This window comes from Pongo abelii, chromosome 11 (genome assembly GCF_028885655.2).
Source record: "Pongo abelii isolate AG06213 chromosome 11, NHGRI_mPonAbe1-v2.0_pri, whole genome shotgun sequence".
NCBI lineage: Eukaryota > Metazoa > Chordata > Mammalia > Primates > Hominidae > Pongo > Pongo abelii.
The window spans coordinates 105540447-105566528 of record NC_071996.2 but is presented as its reverse complement, the minus strand read 5'-3'; the positions used below and the strand labels follow the sequence as shown (position 1 = coordinate 105566528).

Below are 26082 nucleotides of genomic sequence, written 5' to 3'. Positions count from 1 at the left end.
TATATACTGCTACCACCTGTATTTCTGTAACATGAATGAGTTTATGTATGAATGGCAAATAGGATAAGCTGTGTAATATAAAAGTCATATTGGACTGGGTGTGGTGGCTCACACCTGTAATCCCAGCACTTTGGAAGGCCGAGGTGGGCAGATCACCTGTTAGGAGTTCGAGACCAACCTGGCCAACATGGCGAAACCCTGTCTCTACTAAAAATACAAAAATTAGCCAGGCATGGTGGGGCGTGCCTGAATCTCAGCTACTCTGGAGGCTGAGGCAGGAGAATCGCTTGAACCGGGGAGGCAGAGGTTGCAGTGAGCCGAGATCACGTGCCACTGTACTCCAGCCTGGGCAACAGAGCAAGACTCCGCCTCAAAAAAAAAAAAAAAAAAAAAAAAAGCCATGTTGGTTCATGCAATTTTTTATAGCACATATTAAGCTTTATACTACCAGTGAAGAACTTTGCAGGACTCTTAACATCTGAAAACAGAAAGCTGTGGAGTAACAATATTGTCTGTATATAAATGTTTATCTCAGCACAATTAACATTTTGGGCCTAATTCCTTGTTGTAGGGGCTGCCCTGTGCATTATAGCACCTTTAACAGTATCCCTAACTTTTATCCACCAGATATTCATGGCAGACCCCACCCCACCTCCAATTGTGACAACCAAAAATGTCTATGGACATCGACAAATGCCTACCGAGGTGACATCTGATTGCCCTTGATAGGGAACCACTGCTATACACAATGCAGATTTATCCCAGTTTGGATTTTTGACTCAGTTTCACTATTTGTTCTCTCTTAGAAATGCTTATTACAAAGCTCTCCCTGACCTTTGTGCATTTTTGCTCTTAACTCTAACTTAGCAGCTTCAACCCTTTCAATCTATGCCCACCTTTTAATTTTAAAATAGACCTTTTTTAATTGTAGTGTTTTTTTGTTTTGTTTTGAGACGGAGTCTTGCTCTGTCACCCAGGCTGGAGTGCGGTGAAGCGATCTCCACTCACTGCAAGCTCCGCCTCCCGGGTTCACGCCATTCTCCTGCCTCAGCCTCCCGAGTAGCTGGGACTACAGGGGCCCGCCACATTTTTTGTATTTTTAGTAGAGACGAGGTTTCACCATGGTCTCGATCTCCTGACCTTGTGATCTGCCTGCCTTGGCCTCCCAAAGTATTGGGATTACAGGCGTGAGCCACCGTGCCCAGCCTGTAGTGTTTCTTTAATATGAGCTTAAGATGTCTTTTGAACTGTGGTAATAATTTTATTAGGATTACTATTTGATAGTACTGATTACAAAGTTGCACAGGTTTTGAGCAACTACCTACCATTATTTTCTTCACAACCCTGTTAACTACAGTGCAATTCCAAAGTATTACACTTTTCATGAATAGATGTATCACAACATAGCAATAATGCCTATTCTAAGGGACTTCTAATTAAACATGATAGGGTTAACATGCAATTAAAAATAGGGAGAAGACTGGGCATGGTGGCTCACACCTGTACTCGCGGCACTTTGGGAGGCTAAGGCAAGTGGATCACTTAAGCCTGGGAGTTCCAGCCTGGGCAGCATGGCAAAACCCCATCTCTACAAAAAGTTAAAAAAATCAGCCAGGGATGGTGGCGCACACTTGCAGTCCCAGCTACTTGGGAGGCTGAGAGGTGGCATTGTTTGAGTCCAGGATGTCAAGGTTGCACTGAGCCAACATCGCACCACTGCACCCCAGCCTGAGTGACAGAGTGAGACCCTGTCTCAAAAAAAAAAAAAAAAAAAAAAAGAAAGAAAGAAAGAAAGAAAGAAAGAAAGAAAAAAAAGGCCGGGTGTGGTGGCTCATGCCTATAATCCCAGCACTTTGGAAGGCCGAGGCAGGTGGATGATTTGAGGTCAGGAGTTCAAGATCAGCCAGGCCAACATGGTGAAAGCCTGTCTCTACTAAAAATACAAAAATTAGCTGGGCAGTAGTGGTGCATGCTTGTAATCCTAGCTACTGGGAGGCTGAGGCAAGAAAATCACTTGAGCCTGGGAGGCAGGAGCTGCAGTGAGCAGAGATCATGCCACTGCACTCCAGTCTGGGAGACAGAGTGAGAATCTGCCTTAAAAAACAAACAAACAAACAAAAAAAAAAAACAGAGAGAGACATACGTCTTTGCTATGTTGCTCAGGCTAGTCTCAAACTCCTGGTCTCCCAAAGAGTTGGGATTACAGGGGTAAGCCACTGTACCTAGTCCTCTTTGCCTCATTAAAATCAGAGTAAAACAATCAAAACACAAATACACACCTATCCCATAAGACCATAGCAGATGAGAGAATTTGGGGGAATACTAAGTAGATGGAGGAGTGGCATGACTTAGCAGAGATAAAAGAGGGAAAGCCCAAGAAACTCGGGCATCCAAGATCAGAGGAGTAGAGAATTCCTTTGATGAGGTTTTAAGGTTTTAAGAATCCAGACAATGGAGCCAGACTGCCTGGGTTCAAATCCTGGCTTTACCACTTACTAGCTGTATTGACCTTGGGCTTCAGTTTCATCTGTAAATGAGGATATTACTATCATCTTCTTCATAAGGTTCTGATGTGGTTCAAATGAGCATTTGTAACATTCCTAGAACAGAGCTATGTTAAGTGCCTATCAAATAAAAGTAAGTTGACTTTATTTTCCAGTAATTCTCACCTGTGAGCCAATCCAAGACACATAGCTGCCATTTCACGTGGTTCTACCCCAGGGATTAATCCATCCATTTGTGAACGAATTCCTCTCATAAGTTCATTAACAACAGGACTATGGATACAACTGAGATTCAGCTTTTCCTACAAGAACAAGAACATTAAAAAAAAGAAAAAAAAAAGACTTTCCTGAAGTTATTATTATTATTTTTTGAGACAGAGTATCACTCTGTCGCCCAGGCTGGAGTGCAGTGGCGCAATCTTGGCTCACTACAACCTCCGCCTCCCAGGTTCAAGCGATTCTCCTGTCTCGGCCTGGGATTATTACAGGCATGAGCCACCATCCCAGCTAATTTTGTATTTTTAGTAGAGACAGGGTTTCACCATGTTGTACAGGCTGGTCTCAAACTCCTGACCTCAAGTGATCCACCCGCCTCGTCTTCCCAAAGTGCTGGGATTACAGGCATGAGCCACCACGCCCAGCCTGAAATTATTTCTTAAATATTAAAGTGGGCACTAATTTAAATATATGCATTTCTCAGTTGGACGAGAAGCATAATTTCCAGTGTGTTTGTAGAATACTTGAGTGTATCACTGGTGGAAGTAAAAACTGATACAAGCTTCCAGAAGACAGCTTGGCTATATAAATTAAAAGCTATAAAAAGATTAATTTGACCAAGTAGTTGGTTTAAGGAGATCTTTTTTTTTCTTTTTCTGGTTTTTTTTTAATATACTTTAAGTTTTAGGGTACATGTGCACAATGTGCAGGTTACATACGTATACATGTGCCATAGTGTGCTGCACCCATTAACTCGTCATTTAGCATTAGGTATGTCTCCTAATGCTATCCCTCCCCGCTCCCAAGGAGATCTTTTACCTGTTATTTAACTTCTTTTTAAAATTACAGGTTATGCCGGGCGCGGTGGCTCACGCCTGTAATCCCAGCACTTTGGGAAGCTGAGATGGGTGGATCACAAGGTCAAGAGATCGAGACCATCTTGGCCAACATGGTGAAACCCCGTCTCTACTAAAAATACAAAAATTAGCCGGGTGTGGTGGCAGGCGCCTATAGTCCCAGCTACTCGGGAGGCTGAGGCTGGAGAATCACTTCAACCCAGGAGGCGGAGGTTGCAGTGAGCCAAGATTGAGCCAATGCACTTCAGCCTGGCGACAGAGTGAGACTCGTCTTAAAAAAAAAAAAAAAATTACACGTTGGGCGTGGTGGCTCATGCCTGTAATCTTAGCACTTTGGGAGGCCAGGGCGTGTTGGCAGGCATCTGTAATCCCAGCTACTTGGAAGGCTAAGGCAGAGGAATCCCTTGAACCCGCGAGGCAGAGGTTGCAGTGAGCCGACATCATGCCACTGCACTCCAGCCAGAGCTACAGAGCGAGACTCTGTCTCAAATAAATGAAATAAAATAAAATAATTAGCCAGCATGGTGGCATGTGCCTGTAGTCCCAGCTACTGAAGAGGGAGGATTGCTTGAGAACAGGAGGTTAAGTCTGTGGTGAGCTGTGAGACTGCGCCACTGCACTCCCGATTAGCTGGGACTACAGGCACCTGCCACCACGCCCAGCTAATTTTTTGTATTTTCAGTAGAGACGGGGTTTCACCGTGTTAGCCAGGATGGTCTCCATCTCCTGACCTCGTGATCCTCCTACCTTGGCCTCCCAAAGTGCTGGGATTACAGGCGTGAGCCACCACACCCCACCCGAATTGTTCTGCTTTCTGTATTTGGGAGGCTATTTTCCTAGTTTTTCTTTCCACTCTCACATTTTATTTCATTTCCAGCAATACACCCCTACTAAAGTTTTCTAATAAATACATTTCTAAAAAATATAAGGACCCCATTTTTGTTGAAAAAAAAATGTGGCTAGACAAAAATATGGCATGATATACATATAACATTAACATTATATATGGGTAGCAGATTTGTTAAAGCGAATTTTTATCATTTTTTGTTCTTCTATATCTTCTACAACAAATAGGTATTACTTATTTGCTCAGTTCAGCTGATGTTAGGGGAAATCCATTATCATGTAGCTTAGAGAAAAGAAAAAAAACTATTGAGAACTTATGATAAGCAACTTACTGCAAAGGCTAGGCTTTGTAGTTGGTATGCTGTGAGATCTGACTAGCAGGCATGACCAAAAAAATCGTGACTTTACCTTTATGACCCCTCCTAGTTTAGCATCAGCTACTGCCAGCGGTTCATGGGCTTCTTTTACTATTTTCTTCAGAACTTTTTTCAGCTGCTTATTGATTTTGCCCTCCATCAGAGCTGTGAATGCTTTTCAGGAAAAAGAAAAACAAAAGCATTAACTCCCAAATTTTTAACTTTGAGACCTTGTCCTAGTTGACATTTAAAAAAATAAAATAGGCCTTTCAAAGGGCTTGAATTTAATGTTACTTCTGAAATTAAATGATGTATGTTTTATAAGTTACATGTTTCACAATTTCATTTGATCTTCCCACTCTCATTTTTGCTACAGAGCCAGGGGTAAAATCAGGTCCAGGGTTTCTTTCCTTCTCACAAGAATCTTCTCACGAACTCAAGGGAGAATCATGAAATCTTAGAAACAATCTTTTTGGGAAGACAAAATAGACTCACTTTCCTTTGTAATTTCAAATAGACTGTCCTGAAATATCCTAAAATCATCAAAACTAGTAAAAATGAGTGTAATCATTTTCAAAGTTCTGCCACAACATAAGCATGTTTGAGTGAAGGCCTTATCTTTGCTTGTATCTCTACTTGTACACCTCCAGCAAGGTAAAACTTAGTAGCAAAGGCTGCCTATTCTATTTTGAGACCGCCGGTATTTCTGGCAAGTTCTAAATCGGCTACTTTATAATTCTCACCCTTACTTAGACCTATACTCCCTTGTTCTGGACCCACATGAACTAATACCCCTTCTGAAATTTATCTGACATTTGACTGAGGTAAAAGTATGCTTGGGTTACCCAGGCATGGTGGTGTGTACCACCAGCCTGGCCAACATGGCAAAACCCGTCTCTACTACAAATACAAAAATTAGCTGGGTGTGGTGGCACGTGCCTGTAGTCCAGCTACTGGGGAGGCTGAGCTGGGAGAATCACCTGAGCCCAGGGAGTTCGAGGCTGCAGTGAGTCATGATCATGCCACTATACTCCAGCAGCCTGGTGACAGACCCTGTCTCAACAAAACAAAAACAAAAAACATAAAAAGTATGCTTGGGCTGCATGCGGTGGCTCAAATCTGTAATCCCAGCACTTTGGGAGGCTGAGGCTGGCAGATCACCTAAGGTCAGGACTCGAGAGACCAGCCTGGCTAACATGATGAAACACTCTCTCTACTAAAAATACAAAAATTAGCTGGCCCTGGTGGCTCATGCCTGTAATCCTAGCTACTCGGGAGGCTGAGGTAGGAGAATCGCTTGAACCCAGAAGGTGGAGGTTGCAGTGATATCGTGACATTGCACTCCAGCCTCAGAGACAACAGCAAAACTCCATCTCAAAAAAAAAAAAAAGAAAAATGCTTGGCAGGAATGAAGGTCTATCAACAATTTCTAAGGTCAGGCAGTTTGTGCTTAGTAAGTCAGGTCTTGCTCTTCCCTCCTGATCGTACATCCATTTGAATTATGATCAAATGGATAATCTCAGCACTTCAGGAGGCTGAGGTGAGTGGGTCACGAGGTCAGGAGATGCAACCATCCTAGGCAACACGGTGAAACCCCATCTCTACTAAAAATACAAAAATTAGGTGGGCGTGGTGGCATGCACCTGTAATCCCGGCTACTCAGGAGGCAGAGATTGCAGTGAGCCGGGATCGCGCCCCTGTACTCCAGCCGAGGATCAGTCTCCAGCCGGGGATCGGTCTCAAGAAAAAAAAAAAAAAGACTTGCAAGTTGAAAACACAATCAAGAATAAAAATAAACCATTTAATGCAAATAGCATATATGAATGTCTGAGACTAACACAAATTCAACATCACACCCCAACAAGACCCTATTTCTTTATTTAAAAAAAAAACTGATGGCCAGGCACGGTGGCTCATGCTTGTAATCCCAGCACTTTGGGAGGCCAAGGCGGGTGGATCACCTGAGGTCAGGAGTTCGAGAGCAGCCTGGCCAACAGGCAAAACCCCATCTCTACTAAAAAATACAAAAATTAGCTGGACGTGGTGGTACCACCTGTAATCCCAGCTACTTGGGAGGCTGAACCCAGCCTCCTGGGAGAATTGTTTGAACTCAGGAGGTGGAGACTGCAGTGAGCCGAGATCATGCCACTGCACTCCAGCCTGGGTGACAGAATGAAACTCCATCTCAAAAAAAAAAAAAAAAAAAAAAATTGAGATGGGGTCTCGCTATATTGGCCAAGCTGATCTTAAATTCCTGCCCATCTTAGCCCCTCAAAGTGTTGGGATTACAGGTGTTAGCCACTGTGCCTGGTCTCATCAAACTCTAAGGCTATGAGGTTTAAAATGTACACTGTGACATTTACAACCATTTAGTTGTGGTTCTGTCATGTCAAAACTGCCTTATAACAGGCAGTGAGAACTGAATTCCCAGGGAAAGGATTCTGCTTTCTTAATTAGCTGATGCTCATTTAACTTTCTGGTGAAAACAGATAGGAAAACGCATTGTAAATGTTTCTATGACAGCATTCCTGATAAAATTCACTACTTTCATTCATTTTCCCCAAAATATTTATTATAAACCTTCTATAGCTGTATACTTTGCTAGAGTCTAGGAATTTGACAGTACAGAACAGTCTCTGCTCTCATGGAGCTTAGACTGGGGGGAGGATTGACTTTAAATTCTCAACTACTATGGCATTTTGTCCATTTACTGTACACTACTTAATTTTATGTTATTTTTCAGACGGAGTCTCGCTCTGTTGCCAAGGCTGGAATGCAGTGGCACAATCTCGGCTCACTGCTACCTCTGTCTCCCAGGTTCAAGTGTTTCTCCTGCCTCAGCCTCCCAAGTAGCTGGGACTACAGGTGTGTGCCACCACACCCAGCTAATTTTTGTAATTTTAGTAGAGACGAGGTTTCACCATGTTGTCCAGGCTGATCTCGAACTGACCTCAGGTGATCTGCCTGTCTTGGCCTCCCAAAGTGCTGGGATTACAGGCATGAGCCACTATGCCCAGCCTTATTGTACAGTACTTTAAATAATACAAAGAAGCTAGGTAAATGAGTCTGGAAATACTGCTCAAATTTCAAGTTTTATCACCTGTAACACAGAGATGATGTTATCTCCCTCACAGGATTCAAGAATTAAATAACAATTATGAAATCATAAGCATAAATCTAACAATCAGTATGTGCTCAATATATTAGGTATTAATAGTAAAAACCTGCTTGTTTGAGCAAAAGCTTGGCTTGTCCATTTAATACAGTTTAATAAGGACTGGCCAGAAATATCCCAAGCAGATTAAAGATCGTATTCAAAACGGAATTCAGAAGAGGCTACTTGAGATCAGGATTAGGAACTGTTCATATCCCAGTCTATGTCAACAACACCCCCCAGAGTTGGAATACAGCTAACACAATCTTGCTTGGAATCTTACCAAATGTTTACCCATACTTAAAAGCTGTGATGAACAGGATATCTTTTTAAAAATTCTCCAAGTTAATATTACCACAGTTTTTTTTATGGCTGTATATAATTCTAATTACTGAAGGGTTGGTGAAGCAGCCCGAGAACTATGTTTATAAAACAAAGAAACTGGCCCTATGGGTCTTCCTTCAGCCTATCCGTCTGCCAAGGTTAGGGTGGTCTGTTATGTTCCAGCATGTTTAGTTGGATTCCGAATTTTCAGACAAAAACTGTACCTTTCTCCTGTGGTTATTTAACAAAATTTTTTGCATCTGTCATATTCTTGCCCAGCTTTAAGCCACGTTCTTCCTCACAGTCCTTCATTTTCAAACTACACCGCCAAATAGTCGGCTGATTTGTGATAAAGAATTTAGGCAGTTGAAAATTTAATGATTTGGGCTTTATATCTGCTCTTCCTGTTCTCCCTAACACTTAAAAAAAACAAAACTGTAAGACCTACTGCAGTCAATTATAGTAAAAAAAACCCTATCACTCTGTTGTCCCGTGATGAAGTCTAGTTAAGAGTATGAGTAATCCATTCTTCTGAATCTTTTAAAAATAACACCTCTGTCAGCTTCTGTATAACTCCAAATATTGATATGCTTTTTTGAACTAAAAATCTATACCCCCAGAAGAGCTTTTTAAATTATTTTTCAACTGTGAATCCTGGCTGTTTTCAGGATTACAACTCTACCCTTGGATTAAAATGAGGAGAGAGCTGTATACTTGACCACATTACCTTGGTCCCTTGTAGAACACCTTTTACTGAATTGTGCTTCAGCATTATGTTGCTGGTTTCCACAGGGAGATCAACTTAACCACTTCTCACCTCTCCTCACACATGGGGAAAACCAGCCCTATGGTGAAAAAAGCTAACTCAATGTTGTCTCAGTGGTAGTGACGAATGAGTCAGATCACTTAAATTCAGTTCCAATAAGAATGCATCATTGACAACATTGAATAAGGTTAACACAGGCAACTGAAGCAAACAACCTTTTAACAAGAAAAACAAATGGCTAAGACTTAATTTTTTCAAAAAAGCAAGCTTCTAGTTTTTTACTTTACCTGCTAATGCTTCTGCTGTATCCTGAAATTTCTCAAAATGTTTTAGCTTTACTCTAGAATTAAAAAAAAAGAGAGAGAAACATGTTATTGGGGGCGGTGCATTGATTCAAAAGCCACAATAACTTGGAAAGAAGTGCTTGACTGTTTCCAAAGCACACACCAATAAAACATGCCTATCATTGTGTATCAGAGTGTGAAGTTAGATATTCTTCATACAATTACTAGTTTTTCTAAATGTTAGGCTAGTAATGCTTGGATTATTAAAAGAAAGTTGTAGGCTTTGAAGGAAACTTTGGCCAAGAGTAAAGATGTTGAAGCTTTAATACAAACCCCTGTTGCACAAAGCTGTAGAGATGACTTTATTATACAGCACAGAATTGACTCAAGAAAAAGTATGTGAGTCCCTTTTAGGAATCTCATGATATTCATTTGTCTATCCTGTATAAATGCCATTAAAAAAAATAGCTTATTGTCGGATCTCATTCTTGTTACATCCTAACTCTTTATATATATATATTTTTTTTTGAGACAGAATCTCACTCTGTCACCCAGGCTGGAGTGCAGTGGTGCGATCTCGGCTCACTGCAACCTCTGCCTCCTGGATTCAAGCAATTCTCCTGCCTCAGCCTCCCAAGTAGCTGAGATTACAGGCGTGTGCCGCCATATGCCTGGCTTTTTTTTTTTTTTTTTTTTTTTTTTTTTTTTTTGAGACAGAGTCTCACTGTCGCCCAGGCTGGAGTGCAGTGGTGTGATCTCGGCTCACTGCAAACTCCGCCTCCCAGGTTCACGCCATTCTCCTGCCTCAGCCTCCCAAGTAGCTGGGACTACAGGCAACCGCCACCGCACCCGGCTAATTTTTTGTATTTTTAGTAGAGACGGGGTTTCACCGTGTTAGCCAGGATGGTCTTGATCTCCTGACCTCGTGATCTGCCCGCCTCGGTCTCCACCTCGACCTCCCAAAGTGCTGGGATTACAGGCGTGAGCCACCGCTCCCGGCCCCCTTTAGGTTTTTGAGACAGGGTCTCACTTCACTCTGTCACCCAGGCTGGAATGCAGTGGTGCAATCACAGCTCACTGCAGCCCTGACTTCCCGAGCTCAAAGGATCTTCCAGCCTCAGTCTCCCAAGTAGCTAGGACTATAGGTGTGCACCACCACACCCAGCTAATTTTTGTTTTTGGTAGAGATGGGGTTTTTCCTATATTGCCCAGGCTGGTCTTGAACTCCTGGGCTCAATTGATCCGCCTGCCTTGGCCTCCCAAAATGCTGGGATTACAGGTGTGAGCCATCACGCCCGGCCTCAGGGTAGTATATTATGCAGAAAGAAACATATAGTTGATTCATCGTTGTCTCAGTGGTAGTGACGAATATTGAGTCAGATCACTTAGATTCAGTTCCAACAAGAATACATCATTGACAACGACGAATCAGATTAACCCAACAAAGCATATAACCCTTTCAGAAGGAAAACTAGTCTTCTATTTGCCTAAAACAGTGTCATCTTTTTTTTTTTTTTTTGGAGACAAGGTCTCACTCTGCCGCCCAGACTGGAGTGCAGTGGCGCAATCTTGGCTCACTGCAACTTCCGCCTCCCAGGCTCAAGGGATTTTCCTGCCTCATCTTCCTCCCGGTAGCTGGGATTACAGGCATGTGCCACCATGCCCGGATAATTTTGTGTTTTTAGGAGAGACGGGGTTTCACCATGTTGGCCAGGCTGGTCTCGAGCTCCTGACCTCAAATGATCCACCCACCTTGGTCTCCCAAAGTACTAGGATTACAGATGTGAGCCACCACGCCAGGCAACAATGTCACCTTAAGCAAGGTTTTCTTATCTGGTAAGAGAACATGCTAGTGTGGTCCCTTAAATACACACACAAATACGAAGATTTAGGCCAGGTGTGGTGGCTCACGCCTGTAATCCCAGCACTTTGTGAGGCCGAGGCAGGCGGATCACCTGAGGTCAGGAGTTTGAGACCCACCTGACCAACATGGCGAAACCCTGTCTCTACTAAAAATACAAAAATTAGCTGGGCATGGTGGTGGGCGCCTGTAATCCCAACTACTTGGGGGGCTGAGGCAGAAGAATAGCTTGAACCCAGGAGGGGGAGGTTGCAGTGAGCAGAGATTGCGCCATTGTACCCCAGCCTGGGTGACAGAGCAAAACTCTGCCTCAAAAAACAAACAAAAAAAACAAAGATTTAAAATCTACACTAAGAATGAATCTTCCATGAAATTGTGATGAAAGAAAAAGTAGTTCATGCTAGTTTTGCTGTTGCAAAACTCAAAAAGCAGGTTACAACCTCTGTGTGTGGTAAGTGCTTAGTTAAGATAAAAAAGGTATTACATTTGTGTGTGGAAGACATGAAGACAAACGTGTTCCTACTGACAGCAATCACATTTGGTACTATCCAAGATTTAACGTATCCACTGGGTCTTCTGGAACATAATCCCTGTGGGTAAGGGGGGGGGGGGACTACTGCCTTCAAATTAATTGAGATGGCCTATATTCCAAGTAAAACATTTGTAATAAATAGGTTCATACCAAAATTATTCCTGAAACAGATTTCAAAACAGAAAACTATGAATGTAACATTATATAAATCAGGAAAAAATGTAAAAAATAAAACAAGCCCTAAATGTTAACTGCTAAATTACTGATTTCAAGATTACTTACATTTTGTTTGCTTTCTCTGGAGTTTCAAATTCTTTCCATAAACTATCAACCTCTTGAAGTTTCTTCTCATTTAGAACCTGTAATAAAATGTTTAAATAGTTTTCTTTAAATGGTACAGGTGAGGCATATACAGCTGCATTCTTCAAGTACAATTTTACATGTAAAATGAAGGTGGTAGAAGCTATTTCTTTCACTAAGATAATGAACTAGTTTTCTTATCCTGCATGTATTTTTGGTCAAATTACTAGTTCGAATTGCCCATTTAACAGCTGAATGGAATTCAGATCTAGTCCAGTCAGATGTAGTACAGTGGCTATTCACAGTCTAGGATCTACCTGGCCTCAAGTGATATTCCTGCCCCAGCCTTGGGCCGTAGCTGGAGCTATGGGTTCCTAGGGGGGTAGGGCAGAGAACCTTTCTTTCTATTTTTTTGAGATGGAGTCTCGCTCTGTAGCCCAGCATGGAGTGCAGTGGAGCAACCCTGGCTCACTGCAACCTTCACGTCCTGGGTTCATGAGATTCTAGTGCCTCGGCCTCCTGAGTAGCTGGGATTACAGGTGTGCACCACTGCACCTGGCCAAGAACCTTTCTTTTAAAAGAGCCATTAATCCCTTTACAATAAAGTATTGTAATCATTAAAAACTTTTATTTGCGCCAAGCGCGGTGGCTCACATCTGTAATCCCAGCACTTTGGGAGGCCGAGGCAGGCGGATCATCTGAGGTCAGGAGTTCAAGACCAGCCTGATCAACATGGAGAAACCCCGTCTCTACAAAAAAAAAAAAAAAAAAAAAAAAAAAAAAAAAAAAAATTAGTTGGGCGTGGTGGCACATGCCTGTAATCCCAGCTACTCGGGAGGCTGAGGCAGGAGAATCGCTTGAACCCGGAGGCGGAGGTTGCAGTGAGCTGAGATTGCGCGATTGCCCTCCAGCCTGGGCAACAAGAGCAAAAAACTCCATCTCAAAAAAACAAAAAACAAAAAAAAACCTTTTATTTGTCTACTTTCAATAGATTATATTCATTATTTACTGCTATGATCATCCTAACATGAAAGTATTATGGATTTCTCTAAAACTATCAATTGTGAGACACATCTAGATGTGAGAAATTTTTAAAATGCACAAGAAATGTAGGGTACTTTAATCAACAATACACTTATCAACATTTAGGTATATATTCTCCAAGACTTTGAATGTCTGTGCAACACATGTTCATGCATACTTTTAGGAATCACAGTAAATGGCTTTTTTTTTTTTTGAGATGGAGTCTCACTCTGTCGCCAGGCTGGAGTGCAGTGGCGCAATCTCGGCTCACTGCAACCTCCGCCTCCCGGGTTCAAGCGATTCTCCTGCCTCAGTCTCCTGAATAGCTGGGATTACAGGCATGCACCACAACACCCAACTAGTTTTTGTATTTTTAGTAGAGACTGGGTTTCACCAAGTTGGCCAGGATGGTCTTGAACTCCTGACATCAGGTGATCCACCCGCCTCGGCCTCCCAAAGCACTGTGATTACAGGCGTGAGCCACCACACCCAGCCGCCTTGTATTGTTTGGAAGCAAGACCTAGACATTTAATTTTACCTGTTAATATTTCAGTTTCTATCTATAAAATATAAAGACTTGTTTTAAAGCTAGTACTATTGTAACAACAATGCTAAAGACTGCAGTGGTACTACTTGTATACTATTTCTACTTAGAAATGGAAATTAACTTAAAATGATAAAACTTAAAATGGATTTCTGTATACAAATATTTATCATTACCCTGGCTGAAAAGAAATGATTAAAAATTTGAGACAAATAAAAAACTTTGAGACAAATGTAAAACAGAAAATGTAGCAATATCTCTAACTTTCTTATTTAGATGGTCTTTATTAGCAATGTTTTCTTCAAGATGTTACAGTTGGGAACACAGTGGTTTTGTCATAGTAATGGTTTTGGCTGACATAACATAGTCTTTGAAGACCTTTGTGTGCTCATGAATTGCCCTGATTTTATCACATCTCCTTTGTTATTTTAACTTCAGTTTAAGAATGGTGATAGTATCTTTTAATTAATTTATTTATTGAGACGGAGTCTCGCTCCGTTGCTCAGGCTGGAGTGCAATGGCAGGATCTCGGCTCACTGCAAGCTCCGCCTCCTGGGTTCATGCCATTCTCCTGCCTCAGCCTCCAGAGTAGCTGGGACTACAGGCGCCTGCAACCACGCCTGAATAATTTTTTGTATTTTTAGTAGAGTTGGGGTTTCACCGTGTTAGCCAGGATAGTCTCCATCTCCTGACCTTGTGATCCACCCACCTCGGCCTCCCAAAGTGCTGGGATTACAGGCGTGAGTGATCCCGCCAGACCGATAGTATCTTTTAAATATGGCAATTTTGTTACCCAAATGTTATCTTCAAATATACTTGCTTTTCAGCTAGAAAAAATGTGAATTTTACTCATGAGTCATATCCCCTATTTGATACATGTCCTCTTAAAAATAGTGAACTTCAGTTACGGTTAGCTGCATTCTCTGAACAATTTCAAAAAATTTTAATCAATGTTTTCAGTATAGTCATGAGACTTGGTGAGATGTCTTTGGATTCTAAAACTTCATGATATACAAAGTTAGAGCTATTAGTTTATAAATTGTTAATACCAACTCTAGGCTTTGTAGTTGTTTACTGCTTTGTGTGACTCTAAGTTTTTCTAGTTTGGGTTATTTTTACCAACATATCTAATTCAACCATATGTGATTAAATTTATACAGGCTGGGTGCGGTGGCTCACGCATAATCCCAGCACTCTGGGAGGCCGAGGCAGGCGGAGATCACGAGGTCAGGAGATCGAGACCATCCTAGCTAACACGGTGAAACCCCGTCTCTACTAAAAATACAAAAAATTAGCCAGGCGAGGTGGTGGGCGCCTGTAGTCCCAGCTACTCAGGAGGCTGAGGCAAGAGAATGGCATGAACCCCAGGGGGCGGAGCCTGCAGTGAGCCGAGATTGCGCCACTGCACTCCAGCCTGGGCAACAGCGAGACTCCGTCTCAAAAAAAAAAAAAAAAAAAAAAATTTTTGTATACATCAGAACAAACCCCTAAAATCATCTTGTCACACTCATCTAACTATAAGTTTTATACAACTTGCAATATTGTGTTTCTTTTACTGAAAATAATACATAACCAGACAAGAACTGTGTGTTAATGTGTAGATGTGCTATATTATGGGCTTGATAGATAATGCTTATTTATTAGCAAGGTATAGTTTTAAATTTACTAGCTGTGTTGTTTTTCCAGAGACAGGGTCTCACTTTGTTGTCCAGGCTGGAGTACAGTGGTGTGGTCCTGTGTCACTACAGCCTCAAACTCCCGGCCTCAAGCGATTCTTCTGCCTCGGCCTCCCAAGTAGCTAGGACTATAGGTGCACACTGCCACATCTAGCTATTTTAAAAATCTTTTTGTAGAGACAGGGGCTTGCTTTGTTGCCCAGGCTGATCTCTAACTTCTGGACTCAAGTGATCCTCTTGCCTTGCTTGGCCTCTCAAAGTGCTGGGAGTGCAGGCAGAAACCATGGCGCTTGACCCAGCTGGGTTTTTTTTAAATAAAAATATATGCATAATATCTGTATATACTCTATCTCACAAAATTTAACATGCTATTCTTTTTTTTTTTTTTTTGAGACAGAGTCTTGCTCTGTCGGCTAGGCTGGAGCACAGTGGCATGATCTCAGCTCACTACAACCTCCACCTCCCTGGTTCAATCAACTCTCCTGCCTCAGCCTCCCAAGTAGCTGGGATTACAGGAGCATGCTGCCATGCCCAGCTAATTTTTTGTTGTTGTTGTTGTATTTTAGTAAAGACGGGGTTTCACTGTTGCCCAGGCTGGTCTTGAACTCCTGAGGTCTGGCAATCTGCCTGCCTCAGCCTCCCAAAGTACTGGGATGACAGGCGTAAGCCATCACACCTGGCTTATGCTATTCTTTTACACTCCCAATTGACCTGTCATCAATTGTAAGACATCCCAATTTTAGGGATGTTAAATATGGGGGTTGTGCCTTTTAGGATTAATCCCATCCTATCTAATACTTAGGCAGCTGATACAGAATATTGGTGAGGGTGTATGGAATTAAGAATTTTAATCACTTTTTTTGTTTTTTTTTGAGACAGTGTCTTGCCCTGTCACGCAGGCTGGAGTGCAGAGGTGCGGTCTTCTCACTGCAACCTCCACCTCCCTGGTTCAAGTGATTCTCCTGCCTCAGCTGGGACTACAGATGTTGCGACACACGCCACCATGCCTGGCTAATTTTTGTATTTTTAGTAGAGACGGGGTTTCACTATGTTGGCCAGGCTGGTTTCAAACTCCTGACCTCATGATCTGCCCACCCCAGCCTTCCAAAGTGCTGGGATTACAGGTGTGAGCCACCACTCCCAGCCTCCTCATTTTCATTTTTAATTGATTGATTGCTTGAGACTTTGTGTGGTTTTTGTTTTGTTTTGAGATGAGGTCTCACTCTGTTGTCCAGGCTAAAGTGCAGAGGCTCAATCACGGCTCACTGCAGCCGTGACCTCCCTCCCACCTCAGCCTCCTGCAGCAGCTGGGACTACAGGCAAGCACCACTGTGCCCAGCTAATTTTTTTTCCGCCATGTTGCCCAGGCTGGTCTGCAACTCCTGGGCTCAAACAATCCTCCTGCCTCACCCTCCCAAAGTGTTAGGGTGACAGGCGTGAGCCACTGCACCCAACCTCTATGTTTTGTGTAAATATTTAATGCTAACTTTTAAGTTTCACTTCCGCAGACAATATGAGCAAGTTAATGTTTTATGAAACTTGTTTGAATACAGGATAAAACTGATAATTAGCTTAAAATGTGCACTGCTCAAAAAGAAACAAATCCATACACACAACAAGTGTGAAAAAGCTCTTCGGTTAGCTTCAGAAGCATTACGCTAAGTGAAAAAAGCCAAACACAAAAGACTAAAATACTACTCCACTTACATGAAACTTCTAGAAAAAATTATGCAGAAAGAAAGCTGAACAGTGATTGTCTAGAGCAGGACTAACTTGAAAATGGGCATGACAACTTTTTGCAACAAAGTGTACTATAAAACTGGATTGTAATTAAAACCTACAGGTGAGTTATACAGTATGTAAAGTACACCCAATAAAGTTAGAAAAAATATATTGCTCGGTACTTAGGTTTTATATAGACATTTGGTATATACATCAAAAATCTTTCTCCAAACCTTGAGAAAATGAAGTGACACAAAATGCTATGCTACACAGCTACACTGTACAATATAACCATTGTAAAAAAAAAAAAAAAAAAAAAAAACTTCAAAAAACCTCCTAAAACATTCTCATCAAAGCATGAATTGTATGCAACCATACAATTTTTTTTTGAGACGGAGTTTCGCTCTTATTGCCCAGGCTGGAGTGCAATGGCACGATCTCAGCTCACCGCAACCTCCGCTTCCCGGGTTCAAGCAATGCAACCGCCTCAGCATCCCAAGTAGCTGAGATTACAGGCGCACACCACCACACCCAGCTAATTTTTGTATTTTTTTAGTAGAGACGGGGTTTCACCATGTTGGTTAGGCTGGTCTCGAACTCCTGACCTTGTAATCCGCCCGCCTCGGCCTCCCGAAGTGCTGGGATTACAGGCATGAGCCACCATGCCCGGCAACCAATATAATTTTATACCCTAGCATTTTGAAAGATTATGGGAAAGGAAATTAATAACCTTGAACTGTATGTCTACTTTTTTAGGAGATAAAATTCACCATATTATATATCATATTAACTTTACATATATCTTAATATTTGCCCTTTTAAAGTGTACAATTCACTTTTTAGTAGTGCATTCTCACAAAAATGTGCAGCCATCACTAGTTCCAGAACATTTGTATGTCTTTTATACTCAGAAATGATCAATGTTAATTCCAATAATTACAAACTAATCAATGTCAACATATTCGAGCTTAACTAGTTATTTCTTTAGTACTAGGTTACACAAACCACAATTTAATCATTTTGAACAGTAACTTGCAAATAGCACTGCAAACTCCAACGGAATACTCAAAGACATTTTTATGGAGGAGGACACGTTTCATTAACAGAAATCAGTAATTCATCGAGACATGGTTGAGTATTTTAGGACCCAGGTCTAGAAATCCGACCATTGATAAGCCAATTCCTTCCTACCATGGGAGACAACCAGTGCACTGTGCAGAGTTGCTCCTCTTAACATCCAGTACAGGACAGTATACTATAGCAATTAACGGTGAAATTCATCGATAGACACTGACAGACCACATTGGCTAAGAGAATTTGGAGTTCTGCATAGCTACATGGTAATTTAGATAAGATTCCAAAAAGCTGGAGAAAAGTAAAATTGACATGTTTCGTAGCTCTAAAGAGGACTAAGGAGCTTACTTACAAGTTCCTTAAAACTACTAATACTGCAATTGCAGATAATTCCAATTAAGGTAAAAACAAGCAAAACTGCCTTTTGGGTTTTAATGATTTTACTGGTTTTCTTAAAAATAACAAGTATTTGACGTATCAAATGCAAACTGCGTATTTTCAAATGTCGGAAGTGAAACATGGAGAACTCTGCACCCATCCAGACTTTCTTGCATCCACACCACAAACGGTTTTTTGGTTCACAGCTAAAATTGTATTGCATTTATTTTTACCTAGCGTTTTTGCTTTCTACCAACACATATATATGTAGAATATACATAAAAACTTTATTTTTCATTGCTATATTCGCAGAGCTCAGAAGAGTTGCACGGCACAAGAAAAGGCACTCAATCTCACTCATTCTTCCTAACATCTCAACAGCATCTTGCGATACGAATGTCTTACCATTCAACCATTTCAGTGCTGACGAACTTGTCAAACTTTCCCCACGAAAACAACCAAATCTCAAATTCACATCACCAGCCTAGATGTTTTCCCCTAAGCTTCAAATTTGAAATACTGAACTGCCCGATCTACACAACTACATTATCAGGTCTAACAGACAACGCAAGCTTCCCACAGCCCAAACTGGAAATCTTTAGTCCTTCACCCACAAGAAACTTTATTAACATCTTATTTAAACCAAAACCCCATATTCAATCTATTAGCCAGTCCTTTCTGTTCCACCTTCACAATTTCTATCGATATTTGTTTCTCTCTATACCAGGCAATTTCATCTTGTCTAAATGAATCCAAAAGTATTCTTGCTGCCGTTCTTATCTCCTCGAGTCTAATCTCCACACAGCAGAGTAACCGTATTAAGACAAATTAGCAGGTCATTCCTCTGCTTAAATCCTTTCGATTGGCCGAGCACGGTGGCTCACGCCTGTAATCCCAGCACTTTGGGAGGCCGAAGCACGTGGATCACTTGAGGTCACGAGTTCAAGACCAGCCTGGCCAACATGGTGAAACCCCGTCTCTACTAAAAAGCAAACAAACAAACAAACAAAAACAACTAGCCAGGCGTGGTGGTGGATGGAGGCCTGTAATCCCAGCTACTTGGGAGGCCAAGGCAGGAGACTCGCTTGAACTCGGGAGTCGGAGGTTGCAGTGAGCCAAGATTGCGCCACTGCACTCCAGCATAGGCAACAAGAGCGAAACTCCATCTCAAAAAAAAAAAAAAAAAAATCTTTCGATCATTCCTCAAAACATCTAGAATAAAATCCGAATTCCCTATAACCTGTTAGAACTAACACGCCTCCTGCCCACCTCTTCAACGGGAGGAAAGAAAATCCTCTAATGCAGAACGGGTCTCCCCAAACGGCGGGGCCACGTGTTACACGTAACATGGCTCTCAGGTGTAAAGGCCTTTTCCCTCCTCCCAGAGCCCGGGCCATAACAGGTACCCACGCTACCCTGAGTAGTTCCGTGCTTAAGTCTTCCCCTCTCCTCGTCTGTCCAGCATCCGCCTTCCCCCTTTAACGGCTCGCTCTCCCACCTACCTTAAAGATGGCGTAGCCCACAGACGTTTCAAACAGCACCAACATGGTCAGGCCGGGTCAGGGCGCCGCACGGCCCGCCACGAGCTGTGGAGTCAGTTCAAAAACACCGACTACGCGGCCCCAAAAGGCCTCCTAGGCCGCGGCGGGCAAAGCACAAATGTGCTCGCCGTTCCGCAGAGAATCAGACACGCTGCCTAACCCCTCCACGCTGTACTGGGAATAGGACGCACGAACGCGCTTCTCCTTCTCTAAGGATTCTGGGATAGCGACGTCACTTCCGACGAAGACTGCCGCTGAGATTGCCGTCACTTCCAGAATGTTCCCGCCACAGCGGGCTGGGGCGGGCCGAGAAAGTTTGTATCGCGGGATCTAGGGCCTGAACGCAGCCTTTGCGCCTTTTTTTCTTTTTTCTTTTGTTTTTTTGAGACGGAGTCTCGCTCTGTAGCCCAGACTGGAGTGCAGTGGTGTAATCTCCGCTTACTGCAATCTCCGCCTCCCGGGTTCAAGAAATTCTCCTAGCCGGGCGCGGTGGCTCACGCCTGTAATCCCAGCACTTTGGGAGGTCGAGGCGGGCGGATCACAAGGTCAGGAGATCGAGCCCATCCTGGCTAACACGGTGAAACCCCGTCTCTACTAAAAATACAAAAAATTAGCTGGGCGTGGTTGCAGGCGCCTGTAGTCCCAGCTACTCGGGAGGCTGAGGCAGGAGAATGGCCTGAACCCAGGAGGCGGAGCTTGCAGTGAGCCAAGATCCCACTGCACTCCAGCCTAGGCGACAGAGCGAGACTCCGTCTCAAAAAAAAAAAAAGAAAAAAGAAATTCTCGTGCCTCAGCCTCCCCAGTAGCTGGGACTAGAGGCACGCACCACCACGCTCAGCTAATTTTTGTATTTGTAGTAGAGACCGGGTTTCAGCATGTTGGCCAGGATTGTCTCTATCTCTTGACCTCGTGATACACCCGCATCGGCCTCCCAAAGTGCTGGGATTACAGGCGTGACCCACTGCGCCCGGCCTTTTTTTTTTTTTTGAGACAGTCTGGCTGTTGCCCAAGCTGGAATGTAGTGGCACTATCACGGCTCACTGCAACCTCCAACTCCCAGGCTCAAGCGATCCTCCCACTTCAGCCTCCGGAGCAGCTGGGACTACAGGCCTGTGCCACCACACCCAGCTAATTTTTTGTAGAGACAGGGTTTCACAATGTTGCCCAGGCTGGTCTCGGACTCCTGACCTCAAGGGATCCTCCCACCTCGGCCTCCCAAAGTGCTGGGATTACAGGCGTGAGCCACCGCGCCCCGCCACCGCTAGAGATTTAAAGGGGAAAAACTGCACGATATTATTTTGTTAACCCTCTATGAATTATATGTTCACTTTGAGAGAAACCAAGAGCTGTCTCGGTGCCAGTCTGCCTCAGGCATCTAGAATTTGAAATGCCAGCTAGTGCCGTTAGACTTTATCCCGTTTCAAGCCCTGCCTTGAGGCAAAGGCCTCAGAATGACACCATTACTGTCACTATATTTGTGAGCATTCCTGGCCGTTCTCTTATGTCTGGCCAAATGAATTATTAGCACAGTTTTCTCTCAATAAGCCTCTCCTATTTTTGCTGCATTTGTTAAAATGACCCCAGGGTATGAATTTAGACTGTCTTTTTTTCTTCTTTGTTTTTTTTTGAGACGGAGTTTCACTCTTATTGCCCAGGTTGGAGTGCAGTGGTATGATCTCTGCTTACTGCAACCTCTGCCTCCCGGGTTCAAGCAATTCTCCTGCCTCAGCCTCCCGAGTAGCTGGGATTACAGGCATGTGCCACCACGCCTGGCTAATTTTGTATTTTTAGTAGAGATGGGGTTTCTCCATGCTGGTCAGGCTTGTCTCGAACTCCCGACCTCAGGTGATCCACCCACCTCAGCTTCCCAAAGTGCTGGGATTATAGGCATGAGCCACTGTGCTGGGCTGAATTTAGACTGTCTTGGTTTAGTGTTACTTGCTTTTCTGGAAGCCCTTCAGTCTCAGGGACTGGGATTAAATAACCCAGTTGTTTCACAAGTCTGTCTTCCAACAGGAGTAAAATTTCCTCACTCACTTCCCAGGCCCTATATGCAGATTGTTCCTGATCATTAAATTGCAACCTGCTCGGAGAATTGCTTGAACCCAGGAGGCGGAGGGTGCGGTGAGCCGAGGTCGCACTACTGCACTCCAGCCTAGGCGACACAGCAAGACTCCATCTAAAAAAAAAAAAAAAATTGCAACCTGCTCAAGATTGTGGAACGTTAAATAGGTAGCAACTCTGCAACCTGAGATCAAGAGGAAAGAAAATCCTGGGTTGAATAACAGAAAGTCACAGGACAGAGGAATCTAGGGAATCTAGGGTGAATTCTTTTTTTTTTTTTTTTTTTTGAGACGGAGTCTCACTCTGTCGCCCAGGCTGGAGCGCGGTGTCGCGATCCCAGTCACCATCTCAGCTCACTGAAGCCTCTGCCTCTTGGGCTCAAGTGATTCTCCTGCCTCAGCCTCCCCAGTAGCTGGGATTACAGACACGCGCCACCATGCCCAGCTAGTTTTTGTATTTTTAGTAGAGACGGGGTTTCCCCATGTTGGCCAGGCTGGTCTTGAACTCCTGACCTCAGGTGATCCGCCTGCCTCAGCCCCCCAAAGTGCTGGGATTACAGGCATGAGCTACCACGCCCGGCCTAGGGTGAATTCAAGAGCATAATTGGCCGAGTGCATGGTTCACGCCTGCTATGATCCTGCCATTGCACTCCAGCCTGGGCTACTAAGCAAGACCCTGTCTCGAAAAAAAAAAAAAGCATGGTTGATTATAGTTACAGCTATAATCCAGTGTGGTCAGGGAGACAAGAGAGATGAAAATTACCTGATTGGGAGAGGGGTATGTGTGGGTGGATGAGATGTTAGAAACACCATGTCTGTTTATAGTGTTATTTAACTGCACAGTATTTTTTTTGACTAGTCTCCTTAGCAGAAGTGACATCTGCTAGAGAATTGAGTCTACTTTACACGTATTTGTGTCTGTATAGGATGTTATGTTGTGCTACTCATGAAATAGAATCTAATTAATTCTTAAAAATTTATTGAATGAATGTCCGCAAGAAGTAAAAATTCTTTTCTTTACATGTAAAGCCTTAAATCCTGTCCCCAAAATGAAATAAAACCACTTATTCAATGAGAAATCTCTTTGCTATGGTATCTCCTAGAACTTGTCCTTGCATGTTACCATTTACATAGTCACCTCCATATGATGCTTTAATCGGGAGTTCAGAGCTGACTCTGATTTTGGGTTTGTAACTTGGCCAAATAAAGTAATTGGAGATTTTCTTTTTCTTTTTTTTTTTTTTTTTTTTGAGACGCAGTCTTGCTCTGTTGCCCAGGCTGCAGTGCAGTGGCATGATCTTGGCTCACTGCAACCTCTGTCTCTTGGGTTCAAGCAATTTTCTGCCTCTGCCTCCTGGGTAGCTGGGATTATAGGCCCCTGCCACCACGCCCCGCTAATTTTTGTATTTTTAGTAGCGATGGGGTTTCACCATGTTGGCCAGGCTGGTCTTGAACTCCTGACCTCGTGATCCACCCACCTCGGCCTCCCATAGTGCTGGGATTACAGGCGTGAGCCATTGCGCCCGGCCAGTAATTGGAGATTTTCTCTTGCAAGGGAGAAGTAAGAGTCTTAGTACTTTGTTAAAGTACTGAGTGAAGGGGAGATAGCACAAAGAAATATAAGAAGGAGAATATAGGAGAGTACAGATGATAGAAGGGCTTACAGTTTTTTTTTTTTTTTGAGACAGAGTTTCGCTCTTGTTGCCCAGGCTGGAGTGCGATGGCATGATCTCAGCTCACTGCAACCCCTGCTTCCCGGGTTCAAGCGATTCTTCTGCCTTAGCCTTCCGAGTAGCTGGGATTACAGGTATGTGCCGCCACGCCCGGCTAATTTTGTATTTTTAGTAGAGACAGGGTTTCTCCATTTTGGTCAGGCTGGTCTCGAACTCCCGGCCTCAGGTGATCTGCCCGCCTCGGCCTCCCAAAGTGCTGGGATTACAGGTGTGAACAACTGTGCCTGGCCAGGGCTTACAATTTTACTGGTGGCTAACATGGTGAAATAACAAGGATGAGAAACATGGTTCGTCTGTCCTCTCTGTACACCCCAACTCCACCCCTGTTACAACTAGAATATAAACTCTATAAAAGTTTGTTGCAAAATCTACAAGTACTAGGCTAGTATCTGGCACATAGTAGAGATTCCATAAACGTGACTAATAACTAAGTAAATGAATGGATGAATGGAATGAGTGAATGGTGGGATAATTTCAAGGTACTATTAGAGCCTCCAGGGACTTTTTGGAACCTACTGAGATTAGCAAAAGATACCATTTTGGTTAGACACCTTCCATGTGCCTGGTAACAAGAAGGGGATGTTCTGGGTGGTGAACATCTTTTATGTATTCAACAAGTATTTGAGTGTCTACTCTGTGCCAGGCATTCTTTCAAATATTTGAGTGTCTACTCTGTGCCAGGCATTCTTTTTTTTTTTTTTTGAGATGGAGTCTCACTCTGTCGCCCAAGCTGGAGTGCAATGATAGGATCTCAGCTCACCTCCGCCTCCCGGGTTCAGGAATTCTCCTGCCCTAGCCTCCTGAGTAGCTGGGACTATACAGGTGCGCACTACCACACCCAGCTAATTTTTGCATTTTTAGTAGAGACGGGGTTTCACCATGTTGGTCAGGCTGGTCTCGAACTCCTGACCTTGTGATCCACCCACTTCGGCCTCCCAAAGTGCTGGATTACAGGCGTGAGCCACCGCACTCAGCCTGTGCCACGCATTCTTTTTTGTTTGTTTGTTTGAGATGGAGTTTCGCTCTTGTTGCCCAGGCTGGAGTGCAATGGCGTGATCTCCGGCTCACTGCAACCGCTGCCTCCTGGGTTCGATCAATTCTCCTGCCTCACCCTCCTGAGCAGCTGGGATTACAGGCCACCACACCCAGCTAATTTTGTATTTTTAGTAGAGACGGGGTTTCTCCATGTTGATCAGGGTGGTCTCAAACTCCCAACCTCAGGTGATCTGCCCACCTCAGCCTCCCAAAGTGCTGGGATTACAGGCATGAGCCACCACGCCCGCCTGTGCCAGGCATTCTTACAGGCACTAGGGACACAACAGTGAAAGAAACATGTAAAGATCTCTCTACTTATTATTACTCTTGTTTTCCTTCTCAGAGAAGTTAAGTAATGCAAAGATCTTCCTCATAGTTTCCTTTAGGAGTACCCAGAAGATGGACATGGAAATTGTTTCTATCATACAATCACTGACCTGCCGCGTACAGTGCTATATTTTCTTTTCTTTTTTTTTTGAGATGGAGTCTCGCTGTGTTGCCCAGGCTGGGGTGCAATGGTGTGATGTTGGCTCACTGGAACTTTCACCTCCCGAGTTCAGGCAATTCTCCTGCCTCAGCCTCTAGAGTAGCTGGGATTACAGACACACACCATTATGCTTGGCTAATTTTTGTGTTTTTGTAGAGACAGGGTTTCACCATGTTGGCCAGGCTGGTTTTGAATTCCTGACCTCAGGTGATCTGCCCGCCTCAGCCTCCCAAAGTGCTGCGATTACAGGCGGGAGCCACCATGCCTGGCCTACAGCGCTGTATTTTCTTGCTCTGGTGTCTGCTGGTATTGCAGACCTCTACTCTGTTGACTGCTTCCACTTTGTTGAACACAGGTGCTGCCCACACCATTGCCCACCTTCTCTATATCGGTACCTTCATGGGTTGATGTCTCTTTCCAGCCAACAGGGGATCAACTTTTGTGCCTTCTAATTTGTTCTTTCAGAGTTGTTGGCCCCTTGTGTCATATGTTTTTTCTTTTTGCCAGAGTCCTTTTTTCCAGAGACCATGGGTGCTTGGAGAAATCAGGCTACTAGGATAATATGTTGGGAGATGGACAGAAATAGGCTCAAACCTCTGACCATGTGTTCTAACAGCCAGCCTTTTTGTTTGGTCTGGCTCATGCAACTAGATGCATGATGGTTTTTTCTCGTGATGCTATTGTCTTTCTGGGCAGTCCAGCATTTTCCGAGGACTTCTTGCCATCAAATCAGTCTAGTATGAACCTCAATGTCTTTCCCTCACTTTACCCTGTGGGCCCTATGCAAATCAAGGGTATCTGTTTCA

The 26082-nt window shown here is 43.5% G+C and overlaps 1 protein-coding gene and 2 non-coding genes across 6 annotated transcripts in view; all 3 read right to left on the bottom strand.

The window, feature by feature from the left end:
• The window catches only part of NOP58 (NOP58 ribonucleoprotein), a 36729-nt gene extending 16098 nt beyond the window's left edge, over positions 1 to 20631 (bottom strand). For 3 of the 4 annotated variants that reach the window (XM_024243547.3, XM_063712967.1, XM_063712968.1), the window contains exons 1-5: positions 19920 to 20631; positions 11983 to 12059; positions 9311 to 9363; positions 4832 to 4953; positions 2670 to 2806 (exon numbers count right to left, since the gene is read on the bottom strand). In XM_024243547.3, the coding sequence (XP_024099315.1) occupies positions 2670 to 2806; positions 4832 to 4953; positions 9311 to 9363; positions 11983 to 12059; positions 19920 to 19964 (434 nt within the window). In that variant the 5' untranslated portion in view covers positions 19965 to 20631. Of the gene's footprint in view, positions 1 to 2669; positions 2807 to 4831; positions 4954 to 8984; positions 9103 to 9310; positions 9364 to 11982; positions 12060 to 19919 lie in introns of those variants that run through there. The other variant, XM_024243549.3, reaches the window with a different exon arrangement.
• LOC112132488 (small nucleolar RNA SNORD70) lies at positions 9122 to 9206 on the bottom strand. Its single transcript, XR_002914254.1, has one exon. It is a non-coding gene; the product is annotated as a small nucleolar RNA SNORD70 (small nucleolar RNA).
• LOC112132489 (small nucleolar RNA SNORD70) lies at positions 10648 to 10735 on the bottom strand. Its single transcript, XR_002914255.2, has one exon. It is a non-coding gene; the product is annotated as a small nucleolar RNA SNORD70 (small nucleolar RNA).
• Positions 20632 to 26082: the final 5451 nt, after the last annotated feature.